The sequence below is a fragment of the Camellia sinensis genome, chromosome 12 (genome assembly GCF_055761805.1).
Source record: "Camellia sinensis isolate YWXY chromosome 12, ASM5576180v1, whole genome shotgun sequence".
In the NCBI taxonomy this organism is placed as follows: domain Eukaryota; kingdom Viridiplantae; phylum Streptophyta; class Magnoliopsida; order Ericales; family Theaceae; genus Camellia; species Camellia sinensis.
Window position 1 is genome coordinate 49,030,697 of NC_138972.1, and position 20,500 is coordinate 49,051,196.

At 38.1% G+C, this 20,500-nt stretch overlaps 1 protein-coding gene across 2 annotated transcripts in view; it reads right to left on the reverse strand.

Moving 5' to 3' along the window:
- Positions 1 to 3,864: 3,864 nt before the first annotated feature.
- Positions 3,865 to 20,500, reverse strand: part of LOC114288296 (uncharacterized) — a 39,546-nt gene continuing 22,910 nt past the window's right edge. For both annotated transcript variants that reach the window (XM_028231784.2, XM_028231785.2), the window contains 4 exons: positions 6,319 to 6,501; positions 5,159 to 5,635; positions 4,729 to 4,815; positions 3,865 to 4,209 (listed from right to left, as the gene is read on the reverse strand). In XM_028231784.2, the coding sequence (XP_028087585.2) occupies positions 4,196 to 4,209; positions 4,729 to 4,815; positions 5,159 to 5,635; positions 6,319 to 6,501 (761 nt within the window). In that variant the 3' untranslated portion in view covers positions 3,865 to 4,195. The remainder of the gene's footprint in view (positions 4,210 to 4,728; positions 4,816 to 5,158; positions 5,636 to 6,318; positions 6,502 to 20,500) is intronic.

A 20,500-nucleotide genomic window follows, 5' to 3' on the forward strand; every position in this document is an offset into this window, starting at 1 on the left:
AAATGCTTTTGGAGCTCGCTGGAAGGACATCGGAAAAGTCATTGGAGGGGGGGCCGGAAATTGCCTAGAGAGAGGCTCTCTCCAGCGCCCTTGCTGGATTTTTATTTTTATTTTTATTTTCTTTCTATATCACTGTTTGTGGCACATATATCTTCCCTTTCAGAAAGGTCGTTAGGAGCCACAATAGAGGTAACATGACTAGACATCTTGGTTCTTGCGTTGAGAATAGATCATCTTCAATCACTATATCTGAATTTGACTTTAAGAGAGCTCACTATAGCTTCCCAATCAAATTCAGGAGTTATCAAAAGAGTTCGGATTTGTTAAAAGTTGAAAATCTCAACTTCACAGTGAAATTAATCCATTATCACATTAACTTGAATTCACTTCGGTAATTTAAATTTAAATCGCTCATCTTATACAACTAACTAAAAAAATTATCTATATAAAAAATTAAGTTAATTTGACATAAATTGTTATGCTATTAATTATACCATTTGTTTTATCTATACAACTTACATGTTTTTAAAATAGACCATCAATGTGTTATAATATATATGTGATTTGATCATGTGATTACTTATGTCTGATCAAACTAATTTTTTAGATATATGTTCTTCTTAGCTTGTTATATAAGATGAACAGTTCAGATTATTGACAAGTATAAATTAATCCCAAAATGTGCTAACTTCACCCGTGAAGTTGAGATATTCAACTTTAGCAAATCCCAATTGGTTAAACTAGAGTCCTATATAGGCCTTTACCCTTTTCTTGCTTGGTTAAACCTTTACCTAGGGGTGAGCAGCGGATATACCGATCCGCCAAAACCGACCGAACCGAACCGATCCGCCACATTTTGGACGGATGCGTGATGATGAGCGGACGGTTGCGGATTGATTTTCTCCAATACGCCAATTTGGCGGACGGATGGCGGATTTAAGATTTTTTGGCCGCAACCGAACCGCCAAACCGCCAAACTGCCAAATCGCGAGCACCTGTAGTAATTTATAAGACTTTGTATTTTCAATTTGTTTAAATATTATGTTTGTGTTTTCAATTGAAAAAGAGTTTAAATATTCTGTTGAAAAAAAGTTTTCAACTTGAATATATTTTTGAATTGAAAAAAATAAACGTATTATTCATCTATATTTTTTAGTTTTTAAATCTAACTCTAAAAATAATAAATAAAAAATATGATATATGCTGGTTGGTTTTTGTTTTTAAAAACATATGTAGATGTAACAATATAGAGGCATTCAATCTCTACTACTGCTCTGTTTATGGTTTTGGTGGTTTGAATTGTTATTATATTTTAAGAATCACAGATTGTAATACTTTATAGGGATGAATCATGCTGTGATTGTAACATGTGGATGAAGCATACAGTGATCGTGATATTCTAAAGTTTCAAACTTTCTTTCTTTGGATAAGACATACAATGATTGTAATACTTTTTTAAGTCATTGACTGTAATACTTTTTTTTTTCTTTTTTTTTTTAAGGAAGTGCACAAGTTGAATTATGTTGAAAATTTATAAAATTTTAAACCGCCAAACCGATTCGCATCCATCTACCAAACCGCCAATCCGCTCAATCCACATCCGCCGGATTGGCGGACGGATGCGGATTGATTTTCTTCAATCCGCCAATCTGGCGGACGGATGGCGGATTGGAGGTTTCGTGGCCGCAACCGACCCGCGCCCACCCCTACCTTTACCATTTTCTTGCTTAGTTAAACATTGGTTTTCCGAATTAGAGATAGGAAAATACTTGAGACCCTCACAATTTTTGATCCCTACAACCCCCAATTGATTTGTAACTACACATTATATTTGCTTTTTCTTTTTTTTCCCCCTCTCTCTCTCCTCCCACCCTCTCACAAATGTGTGTGGGGGTGCTGGGGGTCTAGAGCATTGCTCATAGAGATATGGAAGAAACCCTTTTTCATCATTCTTAAACAGAGCTATTTTGTTGGGAATAACAAAGACACTAATGGCGAGTGGCAAATCAATAATATAGCTAACCTTTGCAGATTTACCAGAAAGATCCACATAGTAAAACAAATAGTTGCTCTAAAAGACCCAAATCTACACTTTAGAAGTGTTTTTAGAGCTCGCCAGAAGGATGTTGGAAAGTCGTTAAAGGGCACCGAAAATCACCTAGAGAGAGAGGCTCTCTCTAGCGCCCCTGATGGTCTTTTTTTCTTCTTCCATAACACCTTTTTCAGCACATATATCTTCCCTGACAAAGGTAACATGACTAGTAATTCTGGTTCTTGCGTCTAGAATAGATCATCTTCAATTACTATATTTGAATATGACTTTAAGAGAGCTCACTGTAGCTTCCTAATCAAATTCAAAAGCAACAGAAACAGTATCCTTGATGAGTGTCACTTTAAGAGGATCTATGTAAGAAAACATATCAAACAGGGACATGCACTTCGCCTTTCTCTGTCAAACTAGAGTTCTGTATAGATCTTTACCTTTTTCTTGCTTGGTTAAACATTGGTTTTCGAATTAGAGATATGGAGAAAACCTTTCTTTCATCATTCTTGAACAACCAAACATAACTTGTTTGTCGAAAAAACAAAAGACACCAATGCCGAGTGTATCACTAGACCACTTAGCAAATCAATAATATAGCCAGCCCTTGCAGATTCACCAGAAAGACCCACCTGGCAAATCAAATAGTTACTCTAAAAGATGGATGGATTTTCTGAAGTCCTTCCTACATTGAATCGTTGTGCTTTGTTTCACCAGAGAATCATCAGAGGATTTTCAGAAATTGCAGAATCAATCGCCGCTACCTAGGTACTTGAGAGGGTTTTTTGGTTGTGCCATACTACCGTTGTTTTTCATTGGCCGCTCAAATTTCAATCTCTAAGGCTGGTTGAAACAAAGTATAGGCCAGTTGGTGGATAAAACTTCAATTATCATTCAGGGATAAAAAAGTCATGGCCCAAAATGCTATGCTGTAATTCATGGACGTCCACTGTGGAGGATCCTACTTTCCCAATGTGTCACCCAAATAGAGAACCATACTGACCACAAAGATATGAAGTGCAACATCTTTGAATCTGTGAAAAGAAAGAAAAATTAAGTAGAAATGAAATTACACATTCATTTTTTCGGTTAACTAAAAAATATATATATATATATATATTGAGAAATACTTTGTTTTTCATGCCCAATAAAAAGGGAAATCAATCTAACTCCTTTTACTTCATTTTATTTCCCTGTCCAAGGTTCCTTTCCGTTCACAAATCAAACATGCAAACATAGCCTAAAAGTTTGGAAGAAATATATGGTTTTCAAACTCAGATCAACTTTCACTGACAATCACTAGTCCTCAGGAAAAAAAGGTCACAATTAACTAAAAATAATAATGAAGGCCAAGTTGCCCAAATACAAAGTACTTGCTTTAACAATGGGCCTCAAACAAATTCCTTAAGAAAGTAAAACCCCAAGCTTTTCATCGACCTCACTCCCACAAAATATATGGGGTAAAAGTTTAGTACACCCTTTATTCAGCATAAATTCCAAAACACAAAGAGCACTATTGGCACTAGAGCCGAAAGTAGACATACCCAAACCAACTCATGTAGATCATCGATGCGAATGCCAAAGGTGGAAAGTGTAGCGCCAGTATACTGAAATTTTTTCATGAGTGGTAACAACATCACATAACATGGGCATAAAAAATGAAAATCAAGCGCACCACAAGGTATTAGTAAGCAACTCAAATCAGTACTTGTGATCTATTAACAGATCACGAACTCCTCTCATACTGCCAGTGGGCAACAATTGTGTGCACAATGGACTTGAAAAAATAATATCAATGATCAGATGGCAATGGAATACACTTCTTGAATACAAGATCTGATTTTTTTTTTTTAAATTATTGAAAATTACAACTAGTTTAATAAGGAAAACACAATTACAATACTCCACCACATCTATCAAGATCATATTCACCACCATAATAACGGAGTACCATTGTCATAATTCTATGACAAGCCTAAGGAGTAAGATCAGAACCATATGGTTGCAAACAAATGTTTTTTTTTCCCCAACTCCTTTTCCTAGAAGCACACGCAATGTCACCCACCATTATCAAATTACACCTAAGCACACACCAATCAATACCTTCAAAGAAGTTCAAAATTCTCCATTTCTAGGAAGCTATTTACAAAACTTCTATCCATGGTGACCTGCAGCAAGGAAAGCACAAAATAAAGGATGTCAGCCAGTTATTGAATTAAAACAACATAAATAAGGGAATCACATGATCACTTTAATATGGACCAATGTTTTCCAATGATCATCACAGTTCAAACCCTGGACAGAATCAGGTCAGAAATTGTTTCCCCCCAAAATTATTCCCAATAAACTATATTTCCCATTATCTATCTTTTTTCTTTTTTTAATTTTTATTTATATATATATATATATATATTTATGCCTGTGTAAGCATGAATCTTCTAAACTAGGTATGTACAACCTTGAAAGTTAATCCAATGAAATGACCATACTTTCAAAAAGATATTTTCTCCCAGATATCATAAAATTTGAGTTGAGGCAAATGTTGGCAATGCAATAACCACAAATGGTAGTTCTTGAAAATAAGTGCCCTCTTTGTGATTTGATAGACAAATAACAATGCCAAAACCACAAATATCAGTCACCCTCTTTGTGATTTGATAGACAATTAACAATGCCAAAACCCTCACCTTGGTGTTCTTCCCTGCCATGAGGATCCAAGAAGTGGTCTGTATCTGCTGCTAGGAAGGGTGACCTGGAATAGCTCTCCAATATATCTGCATGGAAGGTGAAAAAAAGCATGAAAAAAATAATACCAAGAACATTTCTGAGGTTCATTAATTCATTGACTCAAGTCAGTTGCAATAAAACCAATAACCTGTCGGCAGAATGGTATCAAGTTGGCCTAAAGATAATTAAGTTCATAAAACGACGAGTTCAAGTAGTGGAAAAGGATTCAAAGGATTAGAGATTCTTCCCCGAAGAAGAAGAATAGGGCAAATGTGTATAAAAGTGCAGTGTAATGAATCAACTCCTACATCTACTCAATCTATTATACAGAACTTGGCCTGAACAATCTCTCATTAAATCATGAGAGAGAGAGAGAGAGAGAGAGCAAACCAGCGTCAGCTGTCAAATCTGAAAGACTGAAGTTTCGCGGTATTTGCCCTAAAAATCCAAATGACGGAGTGTCGGCATCCAAGAGTGTTTCATTCAGCGGATGTGAATTAGACTCTACACTGCTGAAAGAAGACATTGATGCATCTGCAATTGCAGGCCGTGCTTCTAGGACGTTTCCATCAGTACCAAACATGTATGGGGAATTTCCTGTATAACCAGCTTCTGATTTGATCATTCCTCCATTCATTCCTTGCATCATTCCCACATTTGAGCTATGAGCCAACATCATGTTAGGTGAAACATCAACCCTGGGATGAGCAGACATATCAACAGCATTTTGCATGCATGGGTGTAGCGATGACCCACCATTAGGAAATGATGTGTTAGGTAAACTGGAAATAATAGGCTGGTGCACGTTCTCCGCCTTCAAGACAGATCCATTATGTTCTGGAGCATAACATCCTGAATTCTGGTGCACTGCCAGAGGTTGACGCCAAATAATACACTTAGAGTAGAACTTGAAATTGCAAATTTAGAAATTTAAAGCAGATTTTTAACGAAATACAGTAAGTACACTAACAAAACCACTCCACTCCTGTATTTCAAGAAAAACTTCAGAGTTGCATTGTTTAGTGGTCTGGCAAGATCTGAATAATGCAAAATTGCATACAATACAAAAATGTGTGTGTATACTTAATAAAATACCAATTTAAGCTCAAAATATTAAAAAAATTAAATTCTGATCATGCATCATAAATCAACAAACTCACTTTCTAATTCAAGACATGCGTTGAAATGCTTACAGATAGTGCCTGTGAAACTGATAAATGCAAAAATGTTTCTGTTAGGAGACTGATTACACAGAAATTTTAAATTAATTCCTGTAACAAACTGGACAAACTTTTAAATTAATTGGTAGTGTAGCATAATGCAAAATAGAAAAAAGTTTGTCCAGTATGAAAAATTAGCTGTAAATTAATTCCTGCAACGCAGAAGTTTGTCGACTATGTTACACTACCAATTTATTCAGATATACAAATTTGATTATACACCAAGCCCAGATACAAGATAAAAACAAACTCAAAAATATTTCCAGCTAATGAAAAGAACAGCCGGGTAGGTCAGGGACAACAAAGTAGAGAGTAAAAAAGCCTTCTTACATGGTGGGATATGAGACCCATTAGACAGAGGTAAGGAAGCAACTCCAGTTGGGCATATTTGACGCATCAGCTCAACTTGTCTCTCAAGCAAACTGTTAAATTGCATTATCTGATCCTTCACTATCAACCTTAGATGATATGCCTTGAAAAATTCCTGATTTTCTTCTTCAAGCTTTTGCCAAACTGGAGACAAGCAAGAAGTTATATTCTTGAACAGAATAAGCATGACACAACTTGTTGATACATGCTGGAAGAAATGTCAAAATCTTTGTAAATGTGCTTTCTGGATCAGAAGTACATGTACTAGAAATTCATCTGTATCTATATTAATAAAGATTATGAAATAGCTTTGTCAATATCATAATGACCATGTCGAATGGGTTGGCGGATGACACGTGGAGCAATAACATTAAGTCATCAAACTACGAGAAGCAGGCAATGAAAATTAGGCAAGCTGTTTTCCTATTACACATGAAAATCTCAGACATTAATCTTCTGATTGTGGAATAATCTTAGGCCCTGTTTGGTTAAGCAAAGAATCATAGAAAGGAAGGAAGGAAAATATATGCAATTTTTGAGGAATTTGAATAGAAAGAAAGAAAATTTTTCTGGAAAAATAGGAACCATGAACCAATTATTTCCAGAAAACATGATCTATTGTTTCATGCAAAAAGAAAAACAGAAAATTAATTTCCCCAGGAAAGTTGATCTCTACTATTTAGAGTCCCACTTCATCCATTCCACCTAAATTTAACATTTTTTCTTGTGACCATATGGATAAGGTTAATTTAGATAAATTACCAAAAAAAAAAAAAAAAAAAAAAAAAAAAAACCTCCTTTAACTTTCATGCTATTCAAATAACAATATCTAATTTTGTTGCAACATACTGGACAAACTTTCAACCCAACAAAATACATGTTAAAAAATAATTCTCTTTCTATTTTCCTTTCATTCACTTTCCTTTCTAGTACTTTCACCCTTAAAAAAATTGTTTCATTCGCGTTGGTTATATAATTTCCGAGATGAGCTTTAGGTATTATCCTTGAAAGGTAGTGCTAGCCCATCTGGTGTTACCAGAAAACGCTAATGCCCTAGCAAATTATGTTTTGGAACATACGTTCCAAAATATGATACACTTTCATTTCAAAACAGTAAATTTAGCAATCTACCGTGATCCCAAAAGGTTTTTTTTTTTTTTTTTTTTTCTCAATATATTTCCTAAAGTTTTCCTTGGAGAGAAAAGAAAAATCAAATATAATAAACCAAAATCTAAGGTGAGTGAAGTTTTGACAGGACAAAATGCCAAAAATGGTTCATAATACTTCATAGAACTGTGATGTTGCACGGTTAATTTAGAGAAAAGTCAAAAGAAAATTACTCTAAAACTATCTTAAATTCTTAGTATAATCTATTCAAGTCTACTCCTACAATACTATATTTTAGAGCATGTAGCGTTCCATATTCCCATTCACATTCCCGTTTCAATTCCACGTATCGGGATGATCCATGTGTGAGAAATATATTGTGTATAGAATTAGGGAAGATTGTATTGTATATAGAATTAGAAAAGATTGTGGTGGTGTAACTATTTGGCTGTATTTCCTTCTTCGTATTTTCCTTTTTCGATCATAGGTTTAGGATTATATAAACTAGTGACCTTCTTGTAAAGATACACAATTGAATATACAGAAAACTTACATAGTATCAGAGCCAAAATCCTAGAAACTGTTGCTCTCTCTCAGTTGTGAGTTATGGGTGATCTTCTCCCCCAATCGCGATATTGAGACAGGTTCTTGACTGATCTCTCTTTGGTTTCCATCGCGACATCAGTTTAGTTGTTGCTTCAATCCCTCAGTCGATGTTGTGCCTCGTCTTCGTTGATTGGAGTCGAGTCATCTGATCTTCCTGGTCGATTGACTTTGGTTCCTGATCATTAGAAGCTTCTCTCTCCGACAACACAATCGTGTTCGCCTGAACTCTCTCGTTTGAACCTTGGTTCATGCGATGCGATCGACGTGGTGCTGATTTGCCTCACTCGGACGATCTCTGCTCTGTCTTGCTCTGTTTGCATTTCTGTCTCTGTTTCTCTGAGTTCGTGGCCTTGACTCTCACTATTGTTATTTGGGTCAAAACTCTTATTTACAGTCTGGCCCAATTGTTAGTCAATATTATATTTCCACCTGTGAATCTTTGATTTATTGTAATGACGAACACTAAAATCCAAGCAATCAGATGTAAACTCACTGGTGCCAATTATGCTTATTGGGCTAGTGTCATGAAGAATTTCCTTCTTGGTCAGAAAAAATGGGGCTATGTTTCTGGTTTTGCTCCAAGTCCATTGGACTCGAAACAAGAAGGATATCTGATTTCCTGTGACACTTGGGATTGTGATAATGTCCAAGTTCTGACTTGGTTTCATAATTCTGTGGATGACCGTATTGGAATGCTGTTTTCCAAATATAGTATTGCCAAGGAGGTGTGGGACTATTTATTGGGTGTGTATCATCAGTCCAACTTTGCCAAGCGGTATGAGTTGGAAACAGCTATTCAGAGTGCTCGTCAGCGGGATCAATCTATTTAGGATTTCTACATAGAGATGACAGGCCTCTGGGATCAGTTGGCTCTCATGGAACCATCTAGCCTCAAGGCACTAGACGTTTATGTTGAGTTTCGGGAGCAAGGTCGTTTAGTGCAGTTTTTAACGACTCTCTCCCCTCAATATGAGGCTATTCGTGGTGGCATCCTTCATTGGTCTTCTCTCCCTTCTGTGGATACTATTGTTTGTGAGCTTCTCTCCGAAGAAACCCATCTTAAAACGGCTAGTCAGACTCTATCTCCATCTATCTTCTTAGCTCCTACTCAGCCTCTTCTGCTGTCAAACCCCCCACCTCATCAGCTTCAGGCCACTGTAAAGACCAAGAAGGGGCCCCTACCATCAGATGAGTGTGCTTTTTGCCATCAGAAGGGTCATTGGAAGTACAATTGTCCCAAGAAGGGACGTTCGTCTTCTCAGCAGTCTCAATCCCGAGCACCAACTCAGAGTTCTTTCCGGCCTCCCGCCGCTTATAATGTATCCACTCTGGCTCCAGGTCCTAATTTGGCTTCCTTGAGTTCTCAGCTTGCTCAGCTTCAGCAGATCTTGTCTACCTCTCAGTCATCTTCATCTGCCTCCGCTCTCACCTCTCTTCATTCAGGTTTGCTTGGGTCCTCTTCCGGTATTCCTTCCTCTGTCTGGCTTTTTGATTCTGGTGCCTCTCATAATATGACTCCTCACCTTTCCTTACTCCAAAACAATATCCCCCCTTCCTTTCCTATTACTATTAATACAGCTAATGGGTCTAGTATGTCTGACCTATCTGTTGGGTCTGTTTTACTCTCTGCCATGTCCGTTGCTACTATTCCCTCTATTCTTTATGTTCCTCAACTGTCTGTTTGCTTGCTTTCTTGCTTTCTATCAGTCAGCTTGATGCTTTTGGTTTTAATGTTATCTTTTTTCTTCTGTCTGTTGTGTGCAGGATCGGGTGTCCAAGAAGCAGATTGGGACTGGCCGTAGAGTTAGAGATCTCTATGTGGTGGAAAGTCTGCATCTTCCTCTGTCTACCTCCCCTATTGCACTTTCATCTTTTCAGTTAGATTCTCAGTCGAGTCAGTTTTATTTATGGCATTCTCGCTTAGGTCATTTGTCTGTTGACCGCTTGCTGTCTTTTGCTCAGTCAGAATTGCTAGGTAAAGTTTCTCCTAGTCAAATTAATGAGTGTCGAGGATGTAAACTTGCTAAAATGACAGCTTTACCTTTTAATAACAGTTCTTCTATTTCTGCTTCCTCTTTTTTCTTGTCCATACTGATGTCTGGGGACCTTCTCTTGTTCTCACTAAAAAGGGTTCTGCGTACTATGTGTCATTTGTTAATGATTGTACCTGCTATACCTGGGTTTATCTTATGGCTCATAAATCTGACTTCTACCAGATATATCGTACCTTTCAGTCTATGATCACTACACAGTTTGGGGCCACAATTAAAATACTCCGGTCGGACTAGGGTGAGGAATACTTTAAAACTGAATTTTGTGAGTATTTGGCCAAATTGGGCACCATTCACCAAACCTCATGTACTGATACCCCTACCCAAAATGGTCGTGCTGAGCGTAAACACCGTCATCTCCTTGAGACAGCTCGATCTCTCATTCTCTCTGCCTTTGTTCCAGCACCCTTCTGGGGTGAGGCAGTTCTTACCGCTGCTTTTCTCCTTAATTGCATGCCAACTCCTCTACTCTCCGGTCAATCCCCTTACAAGGCTCTGTATTCCCAACCTCCCAATTATTCCCTTCTGTGCGTCTTTGGGTTTGCTTGTTTTGTCTTCCTTTCCCGTAAAGATCGGACGGAACTCAGTGCCCAATCTGTCTTATGTGTCTTTTTGGGCTACAGTCTTACTCAGAAAGACTACCGCTGTCACGACCCTATCTCTCGTCACCTCTATGTCTCCCGTCATGTTGCCTTTCTTAAACGTCTGTCTTCCTTTTAGCTTCCCTCTCTCACTGCTCCCGTTTCTAAAGAGGATTTGGTTCACATTGACCCATTTCCTTCTGAGGTCCTATCAGATGAGTATATTGCCACTGTTTCTCCTGAGGCCATTCCTATTTCTCCGTCTCCGTCACCTATGGCCCCTTCTTCGCCTTCGGCTGCTTTTTCCTCTCCGTTGTTGGTCTATTCTCGTCGCAAGGCTCCCCCACCACCAGTTGTCTCTACTCCTATTGCTGCTCCTTTTGCTTCTAACAACTCTGATCCTGCTGCACACTACTATCCTCCTCGTGAGCTTCATCCTCCAAACAGGTTGGGTTGGTCTAATGCATGTTTTTCTGCTACCTATCTTCCTTTTTGTTCTGCTATTCACTCTTTTTCAGAACCTCAATCTTACAAGGAGGCCTGTCAGGATCCTCATTGGGTTCAAGCTATGGAGAATGAGTTGTCTACTTTACAGAAAACTAGTACTTGGGAGTTGGTTCCTTTGCCTGTTGGTAAGAATTTGGTTGGTTGCAAATGGGTCTATAAAGTCCAGACTTATTCTGATGATTCTCTTGAGCGCTACAAAGCTCGTCTGGTTGCTAAAGGTTTCTCACAGGAGTATGATATTGATTATGAGGAGACCTTCGCTCCTGTTGCCAAGATGACTACTGTTCGTACTTTGATCTCTGTCGCTGCTGTTCGTTCTTGGCCTCTTTATCAGATGGATGTTAAGAATGCTTTTCTTAATGGCTATCTCACTGAGGAAGTTTACATGCGTCCTCCTCCAGGCTTTCACCATTCCTCAAGACAGGTTTGTCGCCTTTGGCATGTTCTGTATGGTCTGAAACAGTCTCCTCGTGCTTGGTATGATCACTTTCAGACTGCTACTGAGCTTGGATTTCCTCCTTGTGCCCAGGACTCTGCTTTATTTCTTCTCCACACCTCAGTTGGACTTGTTGCCTTATTACTATATGTGGATGATATGATCATCACTGGCTCTGACTCTTCTGCTATCTCTGAGATCAAGCAGCATCTCTTCCGCACCTTTGAGATGAAGAATCTTGGTCCTTTGCGGTATTTTCTTGGTATTGAAGTTGCCTCTTCTAAAAAAGGCTATTTTCTGTCTCAGGCTAAGTATGCTAATGAGGTCATTCACCGTGCTGGTCTTACTGATACCAAGATTTCTGATACCCTTACTGAGCTTAATGTGAAGCTCAACTCCACTGATGGTGTCCTACTAGATGATCCCACTTTATATCGCGAGCTTGTGGGTTGCTTAGTTTATCTAACGGTTACTCATCCTGATCTTGCCTATGCTGTGCATATAGTTAGCCAGTTTGTTTTTGCTCCTCACTCTCCACATTGGGTTGCATTGGTTCAGATTCTTCGCTTTCTCCGAGGTATTATCTTTCAGGGTTTATTATTGTCCTCTACTTCCTCTCTAGATTTGGTGGCCTATGCTGATTCTGATTAGGCTGGTGATGTTACTGATCGCAAGTCCACGTTTGGTTTCTGTATGTTTCTTGGCGATTCCTTAATCTCTTGGAAAAGCAAGAAATAAACTGTTGTTGCTCGCTCTACTGTCGAAGCTAAGTACCGTGCTGTAAGTCATGCTACTGCTGAGATTATTTGGCTTCATTGTCTATTATCTGATTTGTGTGTCCCTCAGTCTTCTCCGACCTCCCTTTATTGTGACCACCGCAGTGCTATTCAGATTGCCCACAATACTGTCTTTCATGAACAGACGAAACACATTGAGATTGATTGTTACTTTATCCAACAACATCTGCAGTCTGGCTCTATCTCGCTTCCTTTTGTCTCTTCGGCTTTACAATTTGCGGACTTCTTCACCAAGACTCACACTACTGCTCAGTTTCAGTTTGTTCTTAGCAAATTTTTAGTGTTTTCTGCTAAAACACCTTGAGTTTGAGCGGAGGTGTGAGAAATATATTGTGTATAGAATTAGGGAAGATTGTATTGTATATAGAATTAGGAAAGATTGTGGTGGTCTAACTATTTAACTGTATTTCCTTCTTCGTATTTTCCTTTTTCCATCATAGGTTCAGGGTTATATAAATTGGTGATCTCCTTGTAAAGATACACAATTGAATATACAGAAAACCATTCAGAAAACTTACACCATGTCCCACATAACATAGAGCCCATCCTACGGACCCAAGTTCAACAACTTTTGGATATAAATTTGAATCTGACATATCCAGTCCCTTGCACCAACTTTTTGTTGAATATAAAAATTAGAGTATATAAAATCTTTTTATTTTTAGTATTATGTATATAATCTGTGATTGTGTCAATCACTAGTTTAGTATTGTTTTCTTATTTATATCATTTTCTTATTTATATTGTTTCCTAAATTGTATCATGAATCTATTATATATACATGACCTCTACCTTATTCAAATGTAAGCCAAATAAGTCTTTTCATTCTTTTTGGTATCATAGTTAGGTTAAGTACCTAGTAATTTTGCTTCATCAGCGGGCGGCAGCCTTACCTTGGCTGCCTGCCCAACCTCAACCCATTCCACTGCTATATTTTCTTTCAGTATCACTTCGTGGTGATCTCTTCCTCTATCCACTAGTTTATTTCTATCCCAAATATCTCTATAATATTTTTTTTTACTTGCAATCCAATTTTTTTTTTTTTGTGTTTCTATTCCACTTTGTTTTTCCCTCTATTTCAACCTCAAATAGATTTCTATCTTCAAACCTATTTGAGTTTGAGGGGAGGTATTATACCTGTTAAAACCTACCATCACCTACTCCACCTACTACACCTACCACCACCTACTACCACCTACTACACACCTACCACTACCACCTACTACCACCTACTACTACCTACTCCACTACATCTCCTATATAAGGAACCCCTCACCATTTGTAATTTATAACAAACAATCAATCAATAATACATCAATTTTAACATGGTATCAGAGCAGGTTTAGAACCTAGTATTTTCGCTTCCCCGGCAGGCGGCAACCTCACCTTAGCCGCCCGCCGGACCTCAACCTAGTCCGCTAAAATTTTCTACACATACCTTGAAATTTCTTCTAGTCCACCACCTTCACGCCCAACTCCTTCGAGTTGCTGTCCTCGACTCACCCAGTCAATCTATCACCACCAATTTTCTTCCTTGAAGCTTCCCCTAGAAAGACCTTAGCATCTTCAACCACTGCCTTCACGGAGCGTGTTCTATGAATTCGGTTTTCTCCCAGGTTTGCGCCGACCACTCCTCAGCTCTGATTGCTGGGAATCTTCTGGAAATTCTTGGGCCTTACTGTCCATGTTGCTCTGGTTGTCAATGGATGGAGCATTGCCAAGATCCACCTCTCTAATGACACTACTGGATGCAAGGTTTTGAAAATTGAAGGAGTCATTCGCACTCCCAAAGGATGGCTCTGGTCCCTCTTCAGCTATACTCTGCCCCCTTGCTTCTTCTATATCAACCAGCATAGTTGGCACATCAGATTTTTCACCTCTATTGACCTTCACAGCAGACAAAGCTGATTCCAAATTTTGAGCAGCATCATGCTGAATCATTCGGTTCCCCACTACCCCTTTTCATTTTTAATTTATGTTATGTTTTTTACTTTTCCTCATCAGCATGTTCACACTCTCTTCAACTTTCTTTTCTTTTTTTTTTTATATATACATACATCTTTTGTTTATTATAATACCAACCCATCCTGGCAAGAGAGAGCACATGCATATGTGTGTTGTTTTTCTCTCTCCCATGTGACCCACCCACTGTGACAGGTCACCCAATGCACACCATCATTCAACATGATCCCCGAAGACATGCTGTTGTTCCCCACTTTCTTTATTTTATATATATATGTATATATATATTTTTTATTATATTAAAAAAAAAAAAAAAAAAAAAATCATCATCTCTCCCACCAAAACAACTTATTTCCCATACCCACCACATCTCCGTTTTCTTTATTTTCTATCTTTCTTTTTCCTTTAAAAAAAAAAAAAAACCCCAACACAATTTACCAATTTGCACAACAAACCATATTTTATTCATCTCAGGGATCAACCCCGATCCCAATTTTACACAAACACAAAAAAAAAAAAAAAAAAAAAACACATCCCCAGGCGGGATTTTTTTCTTATCTACTCTGCCGCCGGTCTCTTCTTCTTGCCTCCGTCCTGCGCGGCCCTTGACGGTGTTGCCTCCGTGCTTCCTAGACCACCAAGCACGTTGCCTCCTCCCTGCTCCTCCACTACAGCATACGGTGGACCTCCAAATCGGAACATCACGGTGGCCTTCCGCTTCAGCTCCTTATTTTCCGCCTTTAGCACACTTATCTCTGCTCGCGCATCCTTATACATGCGTTGGAGCAGAGCCAGTTGGGCGTTTAACTGTTGCACCTCATTTGTCCTACTCTGAAGCCGGTGCGACAAGTTTGTGACCGCCGTCATGGTCTCCACACATGACTTCAAAGTATACTGATTGGCCTCAATATCAGTTTGCACCGCCATTTTTTGCTCCACCGACCGCATCGGAAAGTTCAACGGAGCAAAACCAGAGGTGTTTGGTTGCGGTTCATGGGCCACCACACCAGTTATCTCTCTTGTTGACTCGTTGAGGTCGGGAAAGAGAGTGAGCAGACTACGGGACGAAGAGGCCATGTTATGGGTTGCTGAGTATTTCAGCGAAGGGTTGGTTACAGAGTGTTACAGAGTATCTCTCTCAAGACAACGAAGAGTTTCTCAGAGGTTTTTAGCCAGTTTTTTTGTCTTAGCCTCTGCCTCAGCTTCAGCATCCGTCTTGGTTAAATAGCCAAGGCAGACACGCGCATCGCGCGCCATTTGACGCCAGACGACAAAACGGGCGCGCAAGCCAATGTGGTGACGCGCCTCGCCATCATGTCCGGCACATCTTTTTATGGATTGGGCACGCCTTTTGATGGCACGCCTTTTGAAAGATTGGGCACACCTTTTGAGGGTGCGACTTTTTAAGGGTCCGACAAGACTCTGTAAACTGTCCCGACATTGATTCCGGTTAGCTCCTTCATGGGTCCGACAAGACTCTATAAACTGTCCCGACATTGATTCCGGTTAGCTCCTTCATGGGTCCGACAAGACTCTATAAACTGTCCCGACGTTGATTCCGGTTAGTTTCTATAAGGGTCCAGCAAGACTCCGTAAACTGTCACAACAACTGTCACAACATTGTCTGCTACAACGGTCCGACATGACCCCATAAACTGTCTTCTACATCGGTCCAACACGAGCCAGTGTCTTCTACATCAGTCTGCCATAAATATACAGTCTTCTACAACGGTCTGACACGACCATACAGTGTCTCCTATCCATTTTTTATTTATTTTTTTTCAGATTATTTTCTTGTTTTGTTACTCTCTCCAAACTCAAGTTGGTTAGTTCCTATCCCCCTTGAGTTTGCGGGGGGCTGTTAAAACCTACCATCACCTACTCCACCTACTACACCTACCACTACCACCTACTACCACCTACTACTACCTACTCCACTACATCTCCTATATAAGGAGCCCCTCACCATTTGTAATTTATAACAAACAATCAATCAATAATACATCAATTTTAACAATACCGATAAAGCCGCCCCCTCTAGTGCACCACCAAAGCCGCCCCCTGGCACACTTTTTAATAAGCCGCCTCTTGGAGCACTCGGTCATCTGTTGCCATCATCGTTCAGCACGACGTCATAAGTTATGTGTGTCACACTTGCTGGTTCAACATCCAATTCTCTACATCGATCTGACATGACCCCTTTAAATTGTCTCGACATTGATTCCAGTTAGTCTTTACAACGGTCCGACATGACCCCTTAAACTGTCCTGACATTGATTCCGGTTAGTTCCTACAACGGTCTGACATAACCCCGTAAACTGTCCCGACATTGATTCCGATCAGTTTTTTCTATGGTAGTTTAGTCCTTGTTTTTTTTTTTTTTTTTTTTTTCCCCTTTCTAGGGTGTGGTGCTGATGTATTAAGCACTTTTTGGCCTTTTTTATTTAGTGGAGCACTAGATTTGTTTGATAGCATTTATTTGAACTAGCCGTTGAGTGTTTTTCGGCTTCTTCAAGTTATCTATTGACAAGTTGCGATTGTTGAATATCTTCACACTAGCTTGAGGGGAAGTGTTGAATATAAAAATTAGAGTACATTGAATCCTTTTATTTGTGGTATTATGTATATAATCTGTGATTGTGTCAATTACTGATTTAATATTGTTTCCTAATTTATATCGTTTCCTAAATTGTATCATGAATCTATTATATACATGGCCCCTACCTTATTCATGTGTAAGCCAAATAATTCTTTTCATTCTTTTCTTTTTACAATGCAACTTCCTCTTGCCCATTAAGCTATCTCCAAAATCTGACCCAAGTACCAGAACCCTTTCATAGAGAAGCTATATCCAAAATCTGATAATATGAATCACCAAAAATTTGTAACCAGAGCAGCACAGATACCTTAATAGAGAAGCTATGCTTGCACTTAATGCTAAAACTTCAGGGGCATGCCAATAACTATATTCATAAGTTTAGACACATAGAAGACAATTTTTAGATGTGAACCAACATATAAAAGAAGCATTGCTTATAGGATGAACACATCCATTCGTGAACCATTAGAAAAATAAAATAATAAAAAGTTTAACATCATATTTTCCCAAGCATTCAATCGTCTTACTCTTCAATATATGAAAAGAATATAACTATAGAGAATATATATATATAATAGACGTGTCGTAGAAGAATATGATAGTGTATGTAATTTGGACCCACCTTTTGGGTGAGCCTCGGATATAGTTGTCACTACAAAATAAAAATAAAAAATACCTTTTCAGACATGCAGAGATCTTTATTATAACTGCAGAATTCATTTTGCTCATTCAAAGAGTTGTATTAAGTACCTCTAAGAAATATGATTATCCACTGTTAGTGTTTTGTGTTGTGGATCCTTAGCGTTTTGTGGGAGAGCAGCATGATATGGGATGCAGAGGAGCTATTATCGCCCAACTCCCTAACCTAATGCAGGCCCCGGTTCGAACCTGAATCACCTAACTTGAGTGACCAGCCAGGCAGACTGCGCATTAAAACGCAGACCCACTAATTTTGCACAAGTTTGGGCCAAATCCGAATGGAGCTAACCATGCTGTGCCAAAAAAACAAAATTTACTGTTGATGCATGCCACATAAAACAGAGGCACATGAAACAAGGTCTTACGTGACTTAACCACTGCCATGTAAATGCCTTGGTAATACACACAATCGTGTGAGGCATTACATCCAAACAGAAGACTTGATGTTTTCCTCCTTCATTCGATGTGGAAATTGGAACTGAATAAGTCACATGATGTGGGATTGTCTAAGAATTATTTGAAACATATATACACATGCACTACAAAGAAGTACATATATACACTCTGCAGCTGCTCCCGCTTTGAAGGTATTTTTGTAGAAAACGCTCTCGCTCTCGTGCTCCCGCTCCGACTCCAGCTTCGCTCCCACACAACAAATCGGTGACTTAGGTTCGGACTGCGGGAAACCTGAACCTTCCAAATAGTTCTCCTTACATTTCTCTCTTCATGTTCAACCTTAGCATAGACAGGAGAACTTATACAAGACATTTACATTTTTAAAGTCTTAGGCGGGGAGAAGGCAGGAAAATCCATTCCTTTTCTTGTATTGTTTATTATGATTGATCTGCAGGTTCAAAGGCACTCTTCTTAATCCAAAAGTGTCTTGGTTAACAAAATTATTCAATAAGATTCTAATAACGAGAAAAATATTTGACCAGTGGAGAAAAAGTATTTAGTACCTATTTATAAAAATAAAAGACATCTAGAGGTATTCATTGATGATTCATGAAAAGAAATTGTGGGAGTGAGTGATTGAGCATCGCTTAAGAGTGACAACAACATTGTCAAAGAATTAGTTCGGATTTATGCCCCATCAATCCAATACAGAAGTGATATATTTATTAAGGAGATTAATAGGAAAATACAAAGAAAAGAGGAGAGATGTTCATAAGATTTTTATAGATTTAGAAAAGGCTTATGACAATATGGTGGATGTAAGAAAAAATTGGAGAAACAAATGGGTATATTTATGCAATAAAGAACACATGTGATGGGCATGTGACTACAATTAGATCACTTGCAAAATACAAAAGTGAGTTTCTGATCATCGATTACACCAAGGGTCAGCTTTGAGACTTTATCTATTTACTTTAGTTATGGATAAATTAATTAGACACATTCAAGATAATGTCCCATGGGGTGTGCTATTCACAGATGATATTGTTATGGTGCAAGAAGCTAAAAGAGATATTAATACTAAATTAGAAATTTGGAGAGAAGCACTTCAGTTAAAAGGGTTTAAAATAAGTGAGACTGAAGCTAGATACTCCCTCCGTCCCAAAATAATGGTCCCTTTTGGGGAATCCAACTTTTTTTGGTAGTACAATTATTGTACTTTTAAAAAGTTGGTTTTCCAAAATTACCCTTTAATAGTACACTTTTTTGAGAATATCAATGACATAATTGTACTTTTTATATTATTTATGAATTTAAAAGAAGGGCAAAATGGGAAATTTATATTATTTTTGTACTTGATTTTTGAAGAGGGACTAATATTTTGGGACAATGAAAAATGGAATAAGGGACTAATATTATGGGACGGAGGGAGTATATAGAATATAACTTTAATAACAATAGAAGCAGAAATAGTGGACAAGTAAAGATTGCAAACCAGGAGAAACTAAAGAGTGAACAATTTTATTATCCAAGTTCCACTATTCATAAGAATTGAAAAGTTTGAGATGATGCGACCCATAAAATGAAAGGAGGTTAGCTCAAGTGGAAATATATTTCTCACATATTATATGATTGACGAATAACAATAAAATTTAAAAAATGACCTTGAACAACTATAATGGCATCTATGTTGTACAAGACAAAATGTTGAGTATCTAAGAAAGATAGAATTAAAATAACGTGGTTCGGCCAATATTGGCCCACATCCACACACAAAAAGCCCTAGGATGCTACATCTTTCATTCACACAACTTTATACTCTTGTTTACATCATACACCATATATATATAATGGGAGATACAATCAAATCCCTTCAGTTAAGGAATTGAAATAAATCAAAGATTTATATCATAATAAACACAAATCATGGGATCTCCATATATTCTAATATATTTCATATCTTCTGATATCTTTGACAATATAATCTTATCTCCAACAATAAATACATTTGTGAAATGGTAAGAGTAGTTCAGTTGAAAATAATTTGAGAGAACAAACTACAATTGTTTGGTCATGAATAATAAAGACCGATAAATGCAATGGTAAGAAAGAGTGATATAAATTTATTTAGTTTAAATAAAATAAGACCCTTGGCAGAGTGCAATGGTGGAAAAGGATTCATGTAACTAACTCCAATTGATTGAGAGACACAAGGCTAAGTTTGATTTGGTATTTGCAACTGAAAATTTTGCAGGATCTTTGAAAATCTCTAGGTTTGCAAAGTTCATTCCTCTCTTTGCACACAACAAAAAGCAAACAATTAACCTGTGGTCACCAAAATAATATTTCTATTCTTTCCCCTGCCTTAAATCACTAAGCATCATCACTATTGCAGATTTTAG